Raw genomic sequence first — 23,795 nt, 5'->3', positions numbered from 1 at the left:
TTATGAGATGAAATCATTAAAAAAATCAGCTCAGTAACATAAATCATAAATTCTATTTTTCTGTTCGCTGTACATTCGAGGAGATAAACAACATGTGACGGAAAAAAATTATTGATATTGTTGAATATTGTTGCATCCTATTATAAAAGGATAATCATCTTTGCAATCTTTTGGGCCGATTTTCAAAAGGTGTGAGGGTGAGTGAATCGTCTGCTTTTAAAGGAGTGGTTGTTTAACCACAAGATATATAGATGGATCCTTTTTCTTCGTACTAATTTTTGTGTTTGTATATTTTAATGGTATATATCTAATGTCATAAATGCACATTTTTATATTTGATAAACGTCTGCAATCATATCTTGCAAGATATATATATATATATATATATATATATATATATATATATATATATATATATATATATATATATATATATATATATATATATATATATATATATATATATATATATATATATATATATATATATATATATATATATATATATATATATATATATATATATATATATATCTGTACTGTCTAAGGATGCAGTTCCTATACATAGCAATGAAATTTCAGAAAATACCAAATGAATTTAAGTTAGTTATAAATGATTTGTTTAGACCTCTGAACTCTTTTAGGGTTCTTCTCGGGCTGGGACCCAAATGAATTTAACGAGATGGGTCAAAGGAAGACAAAAAAAAACGCACTTGCAATAGAATAATCATTATTAATAATGTCAAGTTTTACTTACATAATTGTCAACATGATCAACATAATATATCACACACTTCTCGGCGTGACGCGGCAAAAAAAAAAAAATCTTTCCTTTTCTGCAACATCTTTGCTAAAAAAAAATAAATAAATCTCCAAGTTTAAGTTCCTTCAGGATTTCAAAGGAGATATGAGCTTTAGGATACATCGTCGAAATGCATTATACAGATAAATTTATTATTACCAATAAAAAAAAGCAAAGAATTAACATCTGGCGTTTTGTTAAGTTTATTTATATATTCAGTTGTCATTGATTTCTATTATAAATTCCGGCATAAAACTACTGCGAGATAAGTCTAAATTATTACGATTGTGAATATGGAACATGCTAAGAAATATTATCTTTTTGGTAAAAATTTTTCGCCTAGCCATCAGATCAAATTGAAAATTAAATGAAAACGATAAAATATATAACCTATACACATAAGATCGTATATATGACGGTCATCAAATGATGTCATAAGCTGCGTAACCGTACGGCCGTTACGCCATATTGAAAACTCATCGACGGATGCAACTGATAAACGCCAACAACGGGAAATTCAAATCTACTTCTATGTCGCATTAATCCTCGTCTGACTGTAGTCCAACGGTCCATCACCGTTCCTATATGTATATAGCCGTTCCTTCGAAGACCCCAGGACCAAAGGCAGACTACCAAGCAAGCACAAAGAGACGCATCAACTGTCACTGCAATTTGGACGTTGCAGTATCAGCCTAACAAGGTCGCCAGATGAACACAACAGCTCTCGTGGCCGAAATTTAAAGAAAACGTGGCCCAAAAGATGGCCGGTTTGATAACCTACAACTCTTCTGAAACGCTAAAAAGTCGTAACGTCATATAACGATTGTGGTCAAAGTTAAAAGTGAAGTTGCTAAAAATCATAGGCCTATGTATATAACTTTCCAGACCTTACCAAGGCAACAACTCTCGGCGGTTGACTATTGAAAACGGCGTCTGAAACTTAAAGGAATATAATAATAGGCTTTCAAAACTCGGTACAGTTTTTACGTCGTGATCGCGGTGGACTGTAGTTAGAATCATCTGTTACAAAAAGCACTTGTTACAGTATTCTCGCTGGTGACGAGGTGGGGACCACCACGCACCGGCAGAAGCAGGTGGTGGCGCCATCTACATGTTGCTGACGCCGTCCTCCAAGAGGCCATGGTGCTGGGTGCCGGGAGGAGGGCGGTATCCGGCGTAGTTGTGGGGCAGGGCGTTCTGGGCGAAGAACTCGTCGTAATTTTTGTTGTTTTTCTTTGGTTTGATGAACTCACGGACCTGTAAAGCAAAGAACACTAACTGTAGGCAACATTTAAACATATTTGAAGATAGAAGAAATCAAGGTGATAACTCAAATGATCACCTTTCGTAATGCTAGGAAATCTTAAGGACACATCAGAATTACTAGTTCAAAGTTGCTTCTGCCTTAAAGTACAAGACTCCATTTATGAATTGCCTAAAAAATAATTCCTTATAATGTCTCATATGGAAGCAGCAACGAATTATGTACTCTGCCATACAAGAATACAAGTGATAAATAATCTATAATGATAAAACCCGAGTGGGTCTTTCTTGTTTATCCACCCTGGGTGGGAGCGGGGTAGGTAGAGAATCAGGATGGTAGGGGAGACATGACACATCCACCCTCCTCCTGCAAATCTGTTTGTCCGCCCCGGGTTGGGTGTGATAGGTAGGGAATCAGGATGGTAGGGGGGACATGAAAATCCACCCTCCTCCTGCAAACCTGTTTGTCCGCTCCAGTGGTGGCAGGGTAGTGGAGACATGATGGGCAGCGCTGGGTCCCAGCGCAGCGTAGCACACGCCATCAAGCTCGCGAATATTATAGGATATAGCATATACTTGGCAGTGTAAATTACACTCAGCCTTGTCTATAAAGTGGGATCAAGTGTAGAAATCCATGTTTTCTACCTATAAAGGAATGCTGTGGATACAAGGCTGTCATCACCACAAGCATATATGCAGTATATATATTGACTTGTCATTTATTCCATCAAATAAAGCAGCTGTAGAGAGGAAAGTAACAGATTCGATAGCACCCTCAGCTACTCATAAGGAAAGACCAAATATCTGGCAATTTAGTCAAGAAAACCTGTTACTTCTCTGATTCTCGTTAAAGACAGAATAACTTTCACAGTTGTAAGCTCTGATTCTCGTTATAATCAAGATTACTGCAACATCTGTAATCAATGATTCTCGTTATAGCTCTGATTCTTGTTCTGTAGTCTCTGATTCTTGTTAAAGACATGATTATTGGACAGCTGTAAGATCTGATTCTCATTAAAGACAGGATTAATTTCACAGCTGTAAGTTCTGATTCCTGTTACGTAGGCTCTGATCTTCGTTATCATCAGGATTACTGCCTCAACTGTAGTCTCTGATTCTCGTTAAGGACAGGATTACTTTCAAAGCTGTAAGCCCTGATTCTTGTTCTGCAGGCTCTGATTCTCGTTAGAATCAGGATTACTGCTACATCTGTAAGCTCTGATTCTCGTTAAAGACAGGATTACTTTCAAAGCTGTAAGCTCTGATTCTCGCTAAAGACACAGGTTTATTGAGAAATCTGTAAGGTCTGATTCTCGTTAAAGAGACGAGATTACTGAGACACCTGTAAGTTCTGATTCTAGTTAAAAACACAGGCTTATTAAGACATCTGTAGACTCTGATTCTCGTTAAAGACACGATTACTTTCACAGCTGTAGGCTCTGATTCTCGCTAAAGACACAGGCTTATTGAGACATCTGTAGGCTCTGATTCTCGCTAAAGACACAGGCTTATCGAGGCATCTGTGGGCTCTGATTCTCGTTAAAGACAGGATTACTCACAGCAAGCTCTTAGCTATAAGGACACAGGCTTCTGAAACATCTTACTGATTCGCGTTACAGACATGATTACACAGTCTTATCTAGCTAAAGACATCTGTGAGGCTCTGATTCTCTATAAAGAGACATCAGGCTCTGATTCTGTTAAAAAGGATTATCACAGCTGTAAGCTCCTAGGCTCTGAAATTCACAGTCTTAAAGACAGGATTACTTTCACAGCTATGAGCTCTGATTCTCGCTAAAGACACAGGCTTATCAAGACATCTGTGCGCTTTGGTTCTCTAAACGCAGAGAGCTTCGCTTACCTCGTCTTGTGTGGGTTCTCCAGCTCCCTTGGGTGGCCACTTATCGTCTCCTCTCCTCCTGATGGGCTGCGTTATCTTGAAGGCGGGCTGGGATGTCACAACCTGGAAAATGGTTTGTTCATTTACTCTCGATGTTGACATTGACCTCCTTTCCTCACCACCACCCAACCCCACCCCAACACCCACCACTCTTGTCCCTCAAAATATGTTTCTTTCTTTTCCAATTGTTTTCTTTCCTGTTTTGATTGAATCTCTACCATTTTTTTTTACTTGCCCAGAAGAGGAGGCTCTCGTAATGTCAAAACCTTGGAAAATGGTTTAGGTAATTCGTCTGGAGATTTGCATTTCATTAAACCTGCCTCCCACGATTCCACTTCTATTATTTTTTCGTTTTCCTCTCTTAAATGGATTTCACCAGATCCAACCAACAGGACAAAGAAAAAATAAGGAAATACGATTCGATGTTCCAAGCCACTGGCAGAATGGAAAAATGAATTCGGTTTTGATTTCCAATCGCAGTTTCTGAAACGAACAACGCGCCTGAAAGGGTTTCGGATCTTTTGGAAAATGGTTTAGGGCTCTTTAACTCTTGTAGGGGCTGTAACAGCATTTGTAATGTGATCAAGGATCTACGAGGGTTTGGAAATACGAGTTGACTTTCGAGTTCCAGCCATTATCCCGTTTAACAAGACTATATACCCTTCTTCATTAGCGATCATCCGATACCTCCTCCCAGACTCGAGCTGTCAAGGGGAAAACAAATATCCTACTTAATCAATAACGACGCCCTGCCCTCTCTCTCTCTCCCTCTCTCTCTCTCTCTCTCAATATATGGTGACTCTGCATAGATAGGTCTAGGATTTTATCCGAACAGACGTTCTCTCTCTCTCGCAAAATATAGTGACAATTGTCATGGTTGCATGGATAGGTCTAGCATTTCATCTACGAACAGAAATTCAAAGACGATATTTAGATTCCAGGAACAGCAGTTCTGTTCATAATCATCTCTCTCTCTCTCTCTCTCTCTCTCTCTCTCTCTCTCTCTCTCTCTCTCTCTCTCTCTCTCTCTCGCAAAATATGGCGACAATTGTCGTGGCTACATGGATAGGTCTAGGATTTTATTTCCAAACAGAAATTTAAAGTTGATATTTAGATTATTCCAGGAATAGTAGTTTGTTCATAATGATCTCTCTCTCTCTCTCTCTCTCTCTCTCTCTCTCTCGCAAAATATGGCGACAATCGCCGTGGCTACATGGATAGGTCTAGGATTTTATCTCCGAACAGAAATTCACAGAGGATATTTAGATTACTCCAGCAGCTTTGTTCATAATCATCTCTCTCTCTCTCTCTATCTCTCTCTCGCAAAATATGGCAACAATTGTCGTGGCTACATGGATAGGTCTAGGATTTTATTTCCGAACAGAAATTTAAAGTTGATATTTAGATTATTCCAGGAACAGCAGCGTTGTTCATAATCATCTCTCTCTCTCTCTCTCTCTCTCTCTCTCTCTCATGAACACACAGTGAACGCGTTGCAGAACGGGGATCATCCATGCAATTTTAAAACTGAAACAACAACGCTTCCGCTCGTGTTATCTCTCTCTACAAGCTTTCACCGGCCAATTTCCCATTTCGTATCCTCCTCTCGACCCAAATCCGGACACTTTAGTCGAGTTTTAATTTCAAAGATTAACGCGTGGAATATATACGACATAGCTTTGCACGCCGACTGAACGCGAGAGTTAACGTTGCTAGACCTATTTTGCATAGGACAATTCAAGAGCAAGTGTGACTCCGAGTATAACAGGGCGGTCGTCGATTGCAGCCGAAGCTGAGAGCGTGACCAGAGGTGGTAACATTACTGGTGATTTTAGTTTTCTGTCAAAGAAAACTGTTGTGCCGGCTTTGTCTGTCCGTCCGCACTTGTTTCTGTCCGCACTTTTTCGTGTTCGCACTTTTATCTGTCAGCACTTTGTCCGCATTTTTTCTATCCGTACTTTATTCTGTCCGCACTTTTTTTCTGTCCGCACTTTTTTCTGCCCGCACTTTATTCTGTCCGCACTTTTTCTGTCCGCATTCAGATCTTAAAAACTGCTGAGGCTAGAGGGCTGCAAACTGGTATACTGATCATCCACCCTCCAATCATCAAACATACCAAATTGCAGCCCTCTAGCCTCTTCAGTAGTTTATATTTCATTTAAGGTTAAAGTTAGCATTATACCGAGACCACCGAAAGATAGATCTGTTTTCGGTGGCCTTGATTATACGCTGCAGAACTGTACAGAAAACTCGTTTGCGCTGAAGAATCTTCGGCCAATTTTTTACTTTTTCTTATTTGTGGCCAGTCAATCTTTCTTAATAGACGCCTCCTTTCAGAAATAATACGTAAGATAAAATATCTAAATTTATAACTATAACATGAGGTCTTCTTGAGCAACATTCTTTATTTAGATTTTTTTTGTAGCTGTTGTTTTTCTTTACCAACTGTAGGTAGGTTTGGAAATCCCTCTATAGGCTATGCTTTATTTTTTTGAAATGTGGCCATGTATTTCGTTGAATGGAATCGAATATAAAATTTAGGCCAAAGGCCAAGGGGTGGGACCTATGAAGTCATTCAGCGCCGAAAGTGAAATTGAGAATTAGAAAGTTTGAATTGTGTAACAGGAGGAAAACCTCGCAGTTGCAATATGAACCTTTTGTTAGAGGAAGGTGCAAAGTAATAACGGAAGAAACTAAATATGAACGGAGGTACAGTAAAAAGAATGAAAGGGGTTGCAGCAGCTAAGGGACCGAAGGGAAGCTGGAAAGAACCTTAAGTATAATACCTACAGTGCGCCGCGTGAGGTGCACTGACGGCACTAGCTAGGAGTATCTCGTTAAATGGAAACCAGTAATATATAGATGGCTTCTTGGTAAACATCAGAAATCTACAACACTGGTGTAAGACTGTTTAATAAAAACAGGTAAAATTTAAGTTTTCTGTATGAGCCGCGGCCCATAAAGCTTTCAGCCACGGCTCGGTGGTGGCCTGTCCCATTGCGTTGCCAGACGTACGATTATGGCTAACTTTAACCTTAAATAAAATAAAAACTACTGAGGCTAGAGGGCTGCAATTTGGTATGGTTGATGATTGGAGGGTGGATGATCAACAGACCAATTTGCAGCCCTCTAGCCTCAGTAGTTTTTAAGATCTGAAGGCGGACAGAAAAAGTGCGGACAGAAAAAAGTGAGGACAGAAAAACTGCGGACAGAAAAAGTGCGGACGGACAGACAAAGCCGGCACAATAGTTTCTTTTACAGAAAACTAAAAAAAAAATTGATATCTTTGTTTATCGGGCAAATGTTACCTTCACTGTGAAGACTCGTAAATGGGCAGGGATCAATGATGAGACAAGGGAGGCCCCGAGCTGGAAGACGTCAGCTCAAAATATGTATTTTTTCATCCAAAAAAATATACAGATCAACATTACACTCATAGTTTCACCTGCCTATATTTAATATCTATGAATTTTGGTAGAGAGAGAGAGAGAGAGAGAGAGAGAGAGAGAGAGAGAGAGAGAGAGAGAAAAGATATATATATTATATATATATATATATATATATATATATATATATATATATATATTATATATATATATATATATATATATATATATATATATATATATATATATATATATATATATATATATATATATAGAGAGAGAGAGAGAGAGAGAGAGAGAGAGAGAGAGAGAGCAGCTTCTGATGTATGTCCTCAATGCTGGTGTCTCTCATTACGTCGTTATGAGAGAGAGAGAGAGAGAGAGAGAGCATCTAGCATCTAATGATATCCTAAGAGCTGGTGTCTCTCATTACGTCATAATGAGACAGAGAGAGAGAGAGAGAGAGAGAGACAGACAGACAGAGACAGAGAGAGAATGCCAAGTCATTACACATCCTCTGAATCCTTCTTTGAACTCACCCTGGCAGGTGCCGTTTGGAAGGATGGCTGGTCCCTCAGCTTGAAGGATGAAGGATAAGTCGTTGTGAGGTTCGGTCCGTCGGTTTGGTCCTGGAAAAGAAGAAGAAGAAATAATAGAAGAAGAACGAATGAAGGAAGACGTTATGCGCTTATCCTAAGGCAAAGAGGTTGTCACTGGTTTAATTATTGCTCTGGTGTGCCCCAGGGCGATACAACTCCGCCTCTTCTGTTTGAAATTAAGTTTTTCTATAGGCTTTTTATTTTTCAGAATAATATTTCTTTTATATTTATATATATATATATATATATATATATATATATATATATATATATATATATATATATATATATATATATACATACATATATATGCATACTGATGCAAGATGATTTTAGATTTCTTTTCTGAAGTATAGGAACTGTCCTGACTTTTACAGTAATTGCTTTGTTTTTATAGCCTTTTTACTTTTCAAAATAATATTTTTTATACACACTGATGCAAGACGATTTCAGATTTATTTTCTTAAGTATAGGAACTGTCATGACTTTCACAGTAATTGCTTTGTTTTTATAGGCCTTTTTTTCAAAATAATATTTTTCTTTTATATAATGATGCAAGGTGATTTTAGATTTCTTTTCTTAAGTGTTGTGCATATCATTATTCATTTTTTCAGGCTACATTTCAGTATCTGTCATGACTTTTGTAGTAATTATTTGATACTGTACTGCAAGAATGCCTTTGTCTCACATACAATTTTGAACCAGGATGCAAACTTCTATCCTATGGAAGTTCGTAAATCAATGAAATTATTATTGTAACAGAAGTATTGGCTATTTTTCCTATTTAATTTCTTGCAAGTGTTTAAATTTTCTATTATTAAATAATATCTAAACCTTACTAAGTAATGGTTAAATTATCTATTATCAAATGTCTAAACCTTACTAAGTAAATGGACCATCTACACAGAACACTAACATTAAAAAGGATAAATGGATAAAGCAAATAACAAAATAAGCAGGTCAAAGAGGAATCGGGCGAGCCTCTGACTCCAAATCCGATTGGCGGTCGTCTGCGTCAGAATCTTCTTCTTTTCCAAACTCATCCAGAATTCCGGGCTAGGAAATGCAGCCGGAAAAGTTTCCTTCCCCAAGAATATTGATGTCGAAGGCGAGTCCTCTTAAAATAGCGTCGTTGCGGCTGGTTCCTGCCACAAAAAATGATGCGCCTTTAGATGTTTCCTCTCCACAAATACCATCGTTATTCGTCTAGATCCTTTGTGCGAAGCTTACTCAAAATTCCTGCCGATGCCTTCCGAACTTGCTCCTTTATTCCGAGAGAGTTGGAGGGGGCTGAATGGGACTCGAATCAGCTTTGGTTTCCAGACTCGCATCAGAATGTACGTCAGTTCATGCTGGTGATTTTTTTGCATATGTTTATTTCTATCAACATAAATTGGTACACCAGAAGGGTACAGCTTTCTGGGTTCTTAGCAGATCTTTCTGAGGTGAGGTTGCAAGCCTCTTTAACCCGTTTTCTTCATCTCAGAAGACAATGATACCCCCTTTTATATCAGGCTGGATTTGTGGGCTGTACGCCGCCAGGAGTGAACCACAGACCTAGCAGGAACAGGAACTGTAAACTGTACCAGTCAACCACGGCACCCATCCTTTATATATATATATATATATATATATATATATATATATATATATATATATATATATATATATATATATATATATATATATATATACACATATATATATATGTGTGTATATATATATAATTATGTGTGTGTGCATACATATGTCACAACAAAAGCTTCTTTATCTGCTGCAATGACCATCCATCAGTGAGAGGGCGTGAGGTTAGCAACCTCATTCCCAACGCCTGCTGAAATCACTAGCTTTCAATAAGAAACATTCCGACAGCTTAAAATGAGCTCCTATGGCTCCGAAAAGAAGCACAAGATACCTGAGCCAGTCCGGGAGCTTACACAGAAGATCAATGAATAATATTACCTATATATAGTATAGGTAATATTACTCAGATCCATGAATAATATTACCTTTTTACCTGTGAACATATCTTTTATAACATTTATAAAAAGCTACAGTTGTGTTTTTCCTCTTACTATCAACAAAACCAATATATAATGGTGTTTTGTATGCTGTCTCAACCAGGGGGGAATTTTGACCACAGATTGGCAGGCTCAAACTGGCTCTAGGACCTCACAAAACGCAGTTTGCACCGGTCCGCACTACTGAGAGGTCACTCTGGGCTTTCTCTCTGCTAGCTAGTGTTTTTGTGTTAGTATTTTGCTGCATATTATTTGGAGTGCACCTTATGAGGCAGACAATTTTGGAAAGGGGGTCGGGGGGAGGATGACATTCTGACATATGGTGAAAGGGTGCATGGGTCAAAAAAAGGTTGAGAACCACTGGTCTATACTGCCCTAAAACAGAAGACTGCACTATCTGCAAAAATACAGAACTGAGAAAAATGGTAGATACTCCCTTGCCATACTACTGATTTTGCAGATACTACAAATGGGACCCCCTAAATACCCTAGGAAAGCACTGAAGAATCGTTCTGAAACTGCAGTAACTTGTGTATTAGTGTTCCACGAGCGTAGTAGGTGGCATATCTCAATTTCGAAAATTTTGCAGATGAGTGGTAGATACTGTAGTTTTCCGTTGTCTTACTGCTGATTTTGCGGATACTGCAAATGGGACCCCCTAAATACTAGTGGAAAGCATCTGAAGAATCATTCTGAAACTACAATAACTTGTGTATTAGTGTTTCACGAGCCCAACAGGTGGCATATCTCAATTTCTAAAATTTTGCTGATACTGCAGTTTTCCGTTTTATGGCAGTATATACTTCTTATTCAGCCTGGAAAATAAGCAACCTTACTTGACAAAGGGGAGTCTGAATAATTCTACGAGCGGTTCCCGTTCCTAGGATTAGATAATGTCGCCTCAGCGAAAAGGTGGGAACAGAATACCAAATAACATTTTTCTGAACTCGCCTTCATGAATAAACGAACGCCCAAGAGAGGAAAGGATACAGAAATGTTTACCGTTTATAAATCTTCGCAAGAATACGACTCAAGAATCCATTTCTTTTTATTTGGTTTTCTGGAAGGTTTGTTGGAAGGGATATTAGGCCAGACGTGGAGCTCCGGACTCTTCCATACCGGCTGAGACGAAAAAATCGCAGAAACCAATTGTATTATATTCATTTCCTGAAATGCTATAGCTATATTATGGTCAAATTCGTTTATATGGTTTCCGAGAGATCTTTCTTCATTCTACGTTCATATCGCCATTAAAGAGCGAATTACATTGTTTTTCCTCCTGAGAAACCGTCAGATAAGAAATGTTTCGGTGGAATTTTAGACTCTCTCTCTCTCTCTCTCTCTCTCTCTCTCTCTCGCTCTCTCAGTAATGTTGTCCATATTTTCACTGTGTAATATATAAAAGAACTCGTAAGATAAGGAGTGTTTCGGAGGCGTTTTAGACTCTCTCTCTCTCTCTCTCTCTCTCTCTTAGTAATGCTAGCCATATCTTTGATACGTAACATACAAATGAACATTTCCTACTGGATTTTATACCGTGTAAGACGGTGCAATACACAAGATGTTCTCTGTATTTACTCTTTAGTAGACACTAATTCGTGGTCCTAGTGAGACACTAATTCGTGGCCCAAGTAAAACACTAATTCGTGGCCCTAGTGAGACACTAATTCGTGGCCCAAGTTAGACACTAATTCGTGGCCCCAGTGAGACACTAATTCCTGGCCCTAGTGAGACACTAATTCGTGGCCCTAGTGAGACACTAATTCGTGGCCCAAGTGGCCCTAGTGAGACACTAATTCGTGGCCCTAGTGAGACACTAATTCGTGGCCCCAGTGAGACACTAATTCGTGGCCCCAGTGAGACACTAATTCCTGGCCCCAGTGAGACACTAATTCGTGCCCTTATTGAGATACTAATTAGAGGCCTTAGTGAGACACTAATTCGTGGCCCTACTGGGACACTACTCCGTGGCACTAGTGGCACTAATTAGTAGCCATAGTGAGACGAAATTCGTGACCCTAGTGAGACACTAATTCGTGGCCCCAGTGAGACGCTAATTCGAGGTCCGCTAATTTTCGTGGCCTAATTAGTGAGACGACACTAATTCGTGGCTCTTGTGACCCTACTGAGACACTAATTCGTGACCCTACTGAGACACTAATTCGTGACCCTACTGAGACACTAATTCGTGGCCCTACGTGATAACGTAACTCAAAATATCTACAATAATGTCATAGAATTATAAACATACCTAATGTTTTATGAAGGCTTCCAAAAAATTCAAACATAAAATGAACACGCATGCGCCATATATGTAATGAAGAGACCTTTCTCCTTCAAGGCATTTTCCTAAAAGAACGATTTACATTAAAACTTAGCTACAAAGAAATTCAAAACATCCACAATAACGACAAAGAATCAGATGCATCTGTAATGTTTTACGAAGACTCCCAAAAGAATTCAAACAAATAAATACGTTTTATGAAGACTCCCCCAAAAAATGCAAACGCAAATGAACACGCTTGCGCTATCTATACAATGAAGAGACCCTGCTCCTTGAAGGCATTTTCCTAAAAGAACGATTTACACCAAACCAGATCTATATATATCTGAGGTTCCACCAGACATGGCTGGCTGAATATTCAGGGTAGCAACAGCATTCTCTCTCTCTCTCTCTCTCTCTCTCTCTATAACCCACTCAAACCCACGACCCTCCCTTTCTCTCTTTTTATTTCTTATTTCAGTCAGAATTAGGTGTTGGAATTTTTGTTGTGTCTTCAATTACTCGTTCATCATCACCAGCAAGTAAAAAATGCACCGAAGTTTCTTCGGCGCGATCGAGTTTTCTGTACATCGTATAATCAAGGCCATCGAAAATAGATCTTTCTTTCGGTGGTCCCGGTATGATGTTGTATGAGCCGCGGCCAATGGAATTAACCACGGCCCGGTGGTGGCCTGGATTATATCGTTGCCATATGCACGATTATGGCTAACTTTAACCTTAAATAAAATAAAAACTACTCAGGCTAGAGGGTTGTAATTTGGTATGTGTGATGATTGGAGTATGGATGATCAGCGTACCAATTTGCAGCCCTCTAGCCTCAGTAGTTTTTAACATCTGAAGGCGGACAGAAAAAAAGTGAGGACGGGCAGACAAAACCGGCACAATAGTTTTCTTTTCAGAAAACTAAAAGTGTATCGAGTACATAACGGCAGTAATTAAATATCTGTTTTATTTTTTTTAGGTGTAGTTAGTAATTTCGTCCGGTATTTGTTTTTTAATTACTGGTTAAAATTTGACCTGAGTATCGGAATATCAAATGTGAATTTGTTCATTCAGAACATCATGAATCTAATTTCATTGTATCTTTGCTTCATTTTAATTGTTTTTCCTTGTTAATACTATTCTATAGTTTATTCTATATTTCTCTCGTTTTCTCTCCGTTGTTTTTCCAACAGTGGTTACAGAATTTAATAATAATAATAATAATAATAATAATAATAATAATAATAATAATAATAATAATAATAATAACAACAACGGGAAGTGAAAATTTACGTGTGGCTCCCGTAGATTTATTCACAAATCTACTGTATTTTCAGTGGATCATAATCTAATGATGCAAAGATTCTGCATATTAACAATATTAATCTGCCCATACTAGTTCGTGAAGATAGTTTTGTGTGTATATATATATATATATATATATATATATATATATATATATGTATGTATTTATGTTTTATAAATTCCTTCTAGAGTATGATCTCGTGATAAAAAAATATATCTCATGTGAAACAAAACACTTCCATTTTTAGTTTTCTGTAAAAGAAAACTATTGTGCCGGCTTTGCCTGTCCGTCCACACTTTATTCTGTCCGCACTTTTTCTGCCCGCCCTCAGATCTTAAAAACTATAGAGGCTAGAGGGCTGCAAATTGGTATGTTGATCATCCACCCTCCAATCATCAAACATACCAAATTGCAGCCCTCTAGCCTTAGTAGTCTTTATTTTATTTAAGGTTAAAGTTAGCCATAACCGTGCTTCTGGCAACGATATAGGATAGGCCACCACCGGGCCGTGGTTAAAGTTTCATGGGCAGCGGCTCATACAGCATTACACCGAGACCACCGAAAGATAGATCTATTTTCGGTGGCCTTGAGTATACGCTGTGGCGGCTGTACTGTACAGCAAACTCGATTGCGCCGAAGACACTTCGGCGCATTATTTACTTGTTGGAAATTTCTCCCGACATTTTTTCAAGGCAGAGCAAATTCTTTACATAAATGTGAATAAAATTTTTTTTTTTTTTAGGTTTTGTTCTTTCTATCTTTAGTTTTTCCTCTGTGCCATTATTCTACAACGAGATAGGAAGGGAAGGGAATCATCATGTTTTATATTTTTCCAAATCGGTTCTTGATATTTTACAGAATTTGTCTGATATTAAAAAATTTTGCCCACTAAATTTTCTTTTGATTTGTACATTACTCGACAAAATGGTATTTTGCGTTAATATCTGGTGAAATTAGTGCATTAAATTAATTGAATTGAATTGGATATAGAATTTAGGCCAAAGGCCAAGCGCTGGGACCTGTGAGGTCATTCAGCGCTGAAACGGAAATTGACAGTAAAAAGGTTTGAAAGGTGTAACAGGATGAAAACCTCAAAGCAGTTGCACTATGAATCACCTGTTAGGAGAGGGTGGAAAGTAAGATGGAAGAAGGAGAATATGAAAGGAGGCACAGTAAAAGGAACGAAAGGGGTTGCAGCTAAGGGCCTAAGGAATGCACGTTGCAAAAGAACCTTAAGTAATGCCTACAGTGCACCGCATGAGGTGCACTGAAACCAGAGAGAGTAAACCAGTTTCCTTAAACACTGGAATTTCGAGACGATACTTGCACTCGTAAGGTGTTAGTAATAACATATTCCCATAATTCAATTCCGGATTCCCATCAACTTCCCCTTCCGTATTTTGATGGGGCCATCACCTTCTCTAACGATCCATTAAGATGGGTGGGTTTTTTAGGCATAACCGAAAGTACAAATTAGCGGAAATTTTATATAGGCGAAGGTTCGAGAGACTGGAACATTTACGTGTCTTGCAATTTACAGAGCAAATCTAAATAGAAGATTTAAAGAGAAAATAGCGACCAAATTTCAATTTATATAGATGTTTTTATTTATGTATATATATATATATATATATATATATATATATATATATATATATATATATATATATATATATATATATATATATATATATATATATATATATAATATATATGAATTATATATATATATATATATATATATATATATATATATATATATATATATATATATTTATATGAATATATATATTATATGTATACATTTATATATATACATATACATATATGTATATGTATATATATATACCTACATATACAGTATATATACATATACAAGAATTGCATGTATAATCTTACGGTGAACACATTTTCAAGTTATCGACATATTTTCTTCTGTTCAAAGCAAACGCTTGTTCGAGTAGCAGCTAAACACAGCACTGTAACATTATTATTATTATTATATTATTATTATTATTATTATTATTATTATTATTATTATTATTATTATTATTACTCAGAAGATGAAACCTATTCATATAAAACAAACACACCAAAGTAACCATTGACTTGAAATTTAATCTTCCAAAGAATATTATGGTGTTCATTTAATGTTGCTGACATCGCAGTTCCGTTATACCAAAGCCGCAGCTTTAGAGTTTTTAAGTAAAAAAATAAAAAAAAACATTTGCGTTGTGTTAATGGAATGCTGAGGTATAAACCGGCTTTTAAATTATTATAAGAGGATTTACTGAATGCTATTAGAGATTAAGTCCGATCTTATGCTTTTAAAATGTTCTCGTAACAAAGTTTTACTGTTAATAATAATAATAATAATAATAATAATAATAATAATAATAATAATAACAATAATAATAATAATAATAATTCCTCTATCTGCGTAGGGAAAGGATCACCTAATGATTATCTAATAACATTCATTTCTTCAAAGAGTGGGTACATTCTACACATATCTACACAATCGCCTATACAGGCACAGGAGGTGAACGGTCTTACACGTATCCTGTGATTTTGTAAGTAATAATATATTCCTATTTGTAAGTAATAATATATTCCTATTTGTAAGTAATAATGTATTCCTATTTGTAAGTAATAATATATTCCTATTTGTAAGTAATAATATATTCCTATTTGTAAGTAATAATATATTCCTATTTGTAAGTAATCATATATTCGTATTTGTAAGGAATAATATATTCCTATTTGTAAGTAATAATATATTCCTATTTGTAAATAATGATATATTCATATTTGTAAGGAATAATATATTCATATTTGTAAGTAATAATATATTCATATTTGTAAGTAATAATATATTCCTATTTGTAAGTAATAATATATTCCTATTTGTAAGTAATAATATATTACTATTTGTAAGTATGAATATATTCATATTTGTAAGTAATAACATATTCATATTTGTAAGTAATAATATATTCATATTTGTAAGTAATAATATATTCATATTTGTAAGTAATAATATATTCATATTTGTAAGTAATAAAATATTTATATTTGTGAAATGGAAACCTTATTATATTCATATTTGTAAGTAATAACGTATTCATATTTCTGAGTAATAATACATTCATATTTGTAAGTAATAATATATTCATATTTGTGACATAGAAACCTTCCCGAGTTAGTCTACAGCTTCTCTTTGATGTAATGAATATTGGATAATTGTTACGAAACTTGTCCCCTGCAGGGAATTAGATTATCAGGAAAAAGGGGAACTGATTAAAAGTTACAACACTCCGTTGATGCCGCAATAATATTAATGCTAGGTCCGTATATATAGATATATATATATATATATATATATATATATATATATATATATATATATATATATATATATATATATATCTAATAGCTAAGGTTTTGATAACTTGATATAGCTACTATCTATTACGCTTTCACATCTTTTTATGCAACCTCCATCTCATCCACTTGACCCATAATCTCGTTAACGTCACGAGAATGGAAAACGAAATCCGCTAAGATGCAAAACAAAGTATTAATCGCACGTATTGCCTTCCAAAGGGGATTACTGTAGGTCGCCGGACGAATTTTAATGTAATCAGTTCATGATGGAAGTTCATATTTGATAACTCATTTTGATCTCTGAAATCTGTCCGTATGTCTGTGTGTGTGTCGGTCTGTCACTCTCATATCAACGTAGGGGCAGTTTTAAAAATTCATGACGGAAATTAACATCGCTCGCTCATTTCCTTCCTTGAAATAAAAATCTCTCTCTCTCTCTCTCTCTCTCTCTCTCTCTCTCTCTCTCTCTCTCTCTCTCTCTCTCTCTCTCTCAGTAATATTGCCCATATTTTTGATAAATAAGATACTAAAGATTCCGTAAGATAAGGACTGCTTCGGAGGCGTTTTTGACTGTCTCTCTCTCTCTCTCTCTCTCTCTCTCTCAGTAATGTCGTCCATATTTTTGATAAATAAAATTCTAATGGTCCCGTAAGATAAGGACTGTTTTGGAGGCGTTTTAGATTCTCTCTCTCTCACTCTCTCTCTCTCTCTCTCTCTCTCTCTCTCTCTCTCTCTCAGACGCAAATACTTTTTCCTTATGAGTTATATTACTTCTCTTAAATTTAATCCTATTTTTAATTTGACAAACCACGCACTGAAATGTTAAAAAAAAGCTACATTTAAAATAAGATGCTTAGCGGTACTTTGCGTCTCACATTCACTGATAAAAAAATAATTAGAATTTCTCGTCGAAATGGAATGCTCCTAGGAACAAGAGCCCGTGCTGGCATAAGGCCGTCTTAGTCTACCAAAAACCAAAAAGTAGTCTAAAAGGGCTGTTTATTCAAGCAAGAGCCTGTGCTAGTGTGTTTTCGATTGAATCCAAGGGTGTGTTCACACTGCAGTACACAATGTCATAAACACATGTCGGTAACATATTGCGTCAATGTTACAAACATGTCGGCAACATATCGCGTCAATGTTACAAACATGTCGGCAACATATAGCGTCAATGTTACAAACATGTTGAAAACAAGTCGATGACAAACATGTCGGCAACACATAAACAAAATCGGCAAATGCATCATTTTTAAAACCGTAAGATGGCGTCACTGGTTGAACATGTCACCAACAAGTCACTCGGATTTGTCAATTCAACTTGTTGAAAAACAAGTGATGACAGTAAGAGATAACGAACAAAACCGTAAGAATCACTGGTTGTTTTACAAAAGTCGCTGTGTATTCAACTTGTTTGTGACAGAACGATAACTGGGCAGGTCAGCGAGACTGAATGGGGCATAATAAAAATAAATTGTTCAGCTGACCCCTGTCAGCTTTGACTTTTGAACAGGGGGAGGTTTAGGGAAGAATGGAAAATATTGATTATAAAATTATAGAACCACGTTTACATTTTAAATTAATTCACACACGTAAAGGCATATATGGATGTATATGTACATATACGTCCGTATGTATCTATGTATACTTATATACATACGTACATACATACATATGATAATATATATATATATATATATATATATATATATATATATATATATATATATATATATATATATATATATATATATATATATATATATATGGGCGTGCGTTCAGAATTTAAATTAATAACTTTTCCTGTGTACTTGATATCATGTATTAAACAATATATGCGCGTATATTCCACCTTGAATCGGTCTTTCTGGTCCATAAACATCAAAATTTGCCTTGGGAAATTTAGTGTATCCTAAATCATTTACAGAGTTGAACGTCATGTCGAAATCAAACCAGCATGCTTGACCCTTTTAGCCCAGCTCTTTCGGGAGGACACACAAACAACCCCCCATAACTTGGCAACAGAAGGTCCCTCCGCCGAATTTAGCCACACGCCCAGTTTATATGCGTCACCCACTTAGCCCGCCCGCCCGCCGTGGATGATGCCAGTGCATGCAATGATCATTTTGATCGACCGAGAGATAGAGACACAAGGAAGGCAAGTATTGCAATGCTGTCTCTTTGAAAGTCGAGCGGAGATCCAAGGAACGAAAGTATTGCAATACTTTCTTTTCGAAAGGGAAGCGGAGATCCGAGGAGCGAAAGTATTGCAATGCTGTCTCTTCGAAAGCTAAGCGGAGATCCAAGGAACGAGAATAATGCAATACTTTCTTTTCGAAAGCTGAGCGGCGATACAGGGAAGGGAAATAATGCAATACTTTCTTTTCGAAAGCTGAGCGGAGATCCAGGGAACGAGAATAATGCCATACTTTCTTTTCGAAAGCTAAGCGGAGATCCAAGGAGCGAAAATAATGTAATACTTTCTTTTTGAAAGTTAAGCGGAGATCCAAGGAACGAAAGTATTGCAAAACTTTCTTTTCGAAAGCTGAGTGGAGATCCAAAGAACGAAAGTATTGCAATACTGTCTCTTCGAAAGCTGAGTGGAGATCCAAGGAACGAAAATAATGCAATACTTTCTTTTCGAAAGTTAAGCGGAGATCCAAGGAACGAAAGTATTGCAAAACTTTCTTTTCGAAAGAACGAAAATAATGCAAATCCAAGGAAGGAACGAAAGTATTGCAAAACTTTCTTTTCGAAAGCTGAGTGGAGATCCAAGGAACGAAAATAATGCAATACTCTCTCTTCGAAAGGGAAGCGGAGATCCAAGGAACGAAAGTATTGCAATACTCTCTCTTCGAAAGTTAAGCGGAGATCCAAGGAACGAAAGTATTGCAATACTCTCTTCGAAAGCTGAGTGGAAATCCAAGGAACCAAAGTATTGCAAAACTGTCTTTTCGAAAGTCATGCAATACTCTCTCTTCGAAAGTTAACCCAAGGAGCTTCCCCGACTACAGGACCACCATAGTGATCCGTCACCCTGTCACCCTCAGAAATATTTGCCTTACGAGATAATGACAGCCCCAAAAGTATCATTGAAAATGACAAAGCAAGACACCTTAACTTACCTTTGCACCAGAATCGACCATCTATAGCAAAAGTCTAATAAAAATCTTATAGTTATCAACCTCAAGAAGATGTTAGTAGACGTTATAGATACCTCATTATTTTCTTAAAACATATTCCTGAAAGAGAATGATTAATATTAATATTTATTATTAATTTCCCGTCAAGAGTTTCCTACTGAGGCTTTGCAATAAGCAGAGCAGACGATTAATCTGGGAAGGTAGTAGGGATAGAAATAGTTTTGCATAATCAGTGCTTAGCGGTAGCCATGCTATAGGAATGAAGAATCAGAAATTAAAAGGGTGTTTTTTTTTAGAAAGGAGATATTTCAGTATATTATGTATGTCTTAGTATAAACGGAGGAGTAAGTGCGTATATGTGTATGTGAGGGTGTGAGTTTGTATGTGTGTGTGTGCGTGTATGTAGTATTTATAGTTTACATTTTATATCGGTGTTGATATGCTGCCTAAATACACACACACACACAAATACACATGTATAAAATTTTAGCTAAACTAATTATTATACATAATTGTAAACTTTATTTAAGCACATATACTAGGAAATCTGTAAGCGCGCTTGGGTAAATCATTGTCTATTGTGATTCTTTTTAGTACTGATATACATTTTTATCCATAATTGTTCCAGAAAAAAAACCTATTGTAACAATAAACTCGAATTTTTCAAAAGATGAATCCAAATTTCAAATATTAAATAATGCTCTTCTGTGCATTTAAGCTCAAAATAGTCGGAATTATCAAAAGTATTGCTTAAAATGATATTTCTTTGATGCATCTGATTCTCAAATATGTTCTATATTAAAATCATTATAAAAATTAAAAGTAAAATTACTTGCGAACAGTCGTAAAGATAACCAAATTTAAGCTGTTGATGCAATTTTTAAAGATGAGAATCTATGGTGATTTTTTATCATTTTTAAACAGGTGTTATCAAGTAATTATTAACAAGGTGATCGTGATTACCTTGCTGTTTTTTGTGTGATTATGTCCCCCCCCCCCACCACCCCCCAAGTTCTGGCTGCCACTCACGTATTATGTACTGTCAGTCTGTAAGCAAAGACACTTCATGTCAACAGTTTAACAAGAGAACCACTTTTAGTTTTGTTTTTATGCAATATACGTTTACCTTCGGAGGCCATTCTCCCCGGATCGTATTGTAAGCGGAGGTGTATCCGTCGGGGTTATCCAGGGTCGTTCCAGAGGTATAGACAGGCTCACAGACTTTCTCACTGGCTGACTGTAAGGTCTGTGCAGCATCCGCACTGGCATGCTGGGCAGGAGTGGCATTCTGACTGGCATACTGGTTTGCTGGAGGTGGGCCGGCATTCCGGAAGGCTTGCTGGGGAGGGACTGGGCTCTGGTTCGTGAACTGCTGGGGGGGAGGAGGAGCTACATTCTGGTTCGAAAACTGCTTGGAAGGGGCTACATTCTGGTTCGAAAACTGCTTGGAAGGGGCTACATTCTGGTTCGAAAACTGCTGGGGAGGGGGGGCTACATTCTGGTAGGCATACTGACCGGGGGATGCATTCTGCTGGGGGGGTGTCATGCTATTCATGCTGGCAAATGGGGTGGGGACGCCATGCTTCGGCCCTTGGTGGGCCGTCGCTCCAGGAGGGGCCATTTGGACGGGAATTTGGTGTTCCATGCCACGGGGTGGGGCTTGCTGCTGGTGGCCGGAGGAGGACACGGACTGGTGGGACGTTTGGTACTGGAAGGATTGCTGTTGTTGCTGGGGAGGAAGCTGGTACTGGTAGGACCCGTGAGATCCGCTGGAAAACTGTTGCTCATACGTCTGGTACTCCTGTACCTGTTTTACCGTTTTCATTTGAACTGAGGATGTGACCTGCTGCTGTTGCTGCCGTTGCTGTTGCTGCTGCTGCATGACCGTCTGTTGCTGTTGGTGCTGTTGCTGCATTTGAACTTGATCCATTTTTGCCTGTTGGAAAACGTTCATCTAATTCCTTGCTCTGGGCCAATGTTGGTTCAGTTAATGACAGACTTTTAAAAGTGATCAGTGATCGGTTTATATGATACAGAACAGAGTAATTTAAGTATTACCAGAGAAATTTACTTTACAAAAGGGTTTTATGAAGTTTATGAGAGAGAGCGAAAGAGCAAAAGCGTTACGAACGTACTGACAGTCTGACAGTCTTAGCTCAAAGAACAAAGCTGCTGATACTCAAAGCAAGCATTTTTTAATTAAAGTTATCTACAGATTTCTCTACTGAAAAGCGTCAGTTGTTGCTACCTGCTCCTCAAGGCTTCGATTAGTTAGCTCATTATGCCATGTCCGTGTTTCATAAAGTCAAAGTTCTTGACATTCCTCTTTATAAAATCCCCTTTCTGTCCTTTAATTGCTCATTCTGTTATGTACCCATTGATTTAATGTGTGTCAGTCCAGGTATCTGCGGAGAGTTTTACAGAATTCATCACAAACCCGGTGGTCCCCGTAGCGGGGGTAGTGTCGTCAGTGCGCCTCATGCGGTGCACTGAGGACATTACTTAAGTTTCTTTGCAGCGTGCCTTCGGCCCCTAGCTGCAACCCCTTTCGTTCCTTTTACTGTACCTCCTTTCATATTCTCCTTCTTCCATCCTACTTTCCACCCTCTCCTTACAATTGATTCCTCCTGTTACACCTTTCAGACCTTTTACTGTCAATTTCCGTTTCAGCGCTGAATGACCTCATGGGTCCCAGTGCTTGGCCTTTGGCCTAAATTCTATATTCATTCATTCATTCACAAACCCAGTGGCACCTCCATCTCAGCATAATGAAACTCGGTCCACCTATGCTAATGAATCAATATACCACTTAAGGAACTAACATCTTTCCCTTCCACAGGGACAACATGTAAAGGTCTGATGGCAAAGCCAAGAATATCATCGAGAACTGACTCATCGCTTCAGCATCTCTGAGAATTGACTCATTTTGATATTCTTGAGAAATGACATATCAGCTGATTACTCATCTCAGAATTGGCTCATCGGTTGGTTAATCATCGTTGAAAGTTAGGCCATCACTTAACTGACTATAAAAGATCATAAAAAATTGACTAATTTTATCATCCCCAAAAACAGACTCATTTATCCTTCCGCAGAACTGACTCGCCAGTTGCATGTCTGTGATCAGTGGTTCATCTGTGCATCATCCTTAGAAATTGAATTAGAAGTGACTCACTGATTCAACATCCCTGAGAATAGAGACATCACTGAATAATCACTGAGAATAATCTCATCACTGTATGATCCATAGAACCATCTAGTTTTATCTTGCTTGAGAACTGGATCTAGTTAACTGTCAATTGGCTGATCTCTGCAGAATCCCTTGATAATTAGTCAGCATATTACCTCCTTTAAAAACTGCATCATCATCTTATCATCCATTTGAACGGACTCACTGAATCATTCTCTAATCTCTGAGAACAGATTATCTCCTTTAAAACTGCATCATCACTCTCTCATCCATTTGAACTGACTCATACACTCATCTCCTCATCCCTGAGAACAGATTACCTCCTTTAAAAACTGCACCATCACTCTCTCATCCATTTGAACTGACTCATACACTCATCCCCTCATCCCTGAGAACAGATTATCTCCTTTAAAAACTGCATCATCACCCTCTCATCCATTTGAACTGACTCACTGACTCACCCCCTCATCCCTGAGAACGGACTCGCCTTTGAATCACCCCAAGAAAATGACTCATCCTCAGGCCACCGACAGGA

At 37.4% G+C, this 23,795-nt stretch overlaps 1 protein-coding gene and 1 pseudogene across 4 annotated transcripts in view; one reads left to right on the top strand and one right to left on the bottom strand.

Annotated features, from left to right (window-relative positions):
- Window positions 1-713: 713 nt before the first annotated feature.
- Window positions 714-23,795, bottom strand: part of LOC136828276 (mediator of RNA polymerase II transcription subunit 15-like) — a 207,695-nt gene continuing 184,613 nt past the window's right edge. For all 4 annotated transcript variants that reach the window (XM_067086152.1, XM_067086153.1, XM_067086155.1 and 1 more), the window contains exons 4-7: window positions 21,197-22,006; window positions 7,891-7,980; window positions 3,927-4,028; window positions 714-2,059 (exon numbers count right to left, since the gene is read on the bottom strand). In XM_067086152.1, coding sequence (XP_066942253.1) covers window positions 1,910-2,059; window positions 3,927-4,028; window positions 7,891-7,980; window positions 21,197-22,006 — 1,152 coding nt within the window. In that variant the 3' untranslated portion in view covers window positions 714-1,909. The remainder of the gene's footprint in view (window positions 2,060-3,926; window positions 4,029-7,890; window positions 7,981-21,196; window positions 22,007-23,795) is intronic.
- On the top strand, window positions 18,212-19,936 carry LOC136827589 (uncharacterized; annotated as a pseudogene).

This window comes from Macrobrachium rosenbergii, chromosome 42 (genome assembly GCF_040412425.1).
Source record: "Macrobrachium rosenbergii isolate ZJJX-2024 chromosome 42, ASM4041242v1, whole genome shotgun sequence".
NCBI lineage: Eukaryota > Metazoa > Arthropoda > Malacostraca > Decapoda > Palaemonidae > Macrobrachium > Macrobrachium rosenbergii.
This window is presented reverse-complemented; position numbering and strand designations above follow the sequence as displayed.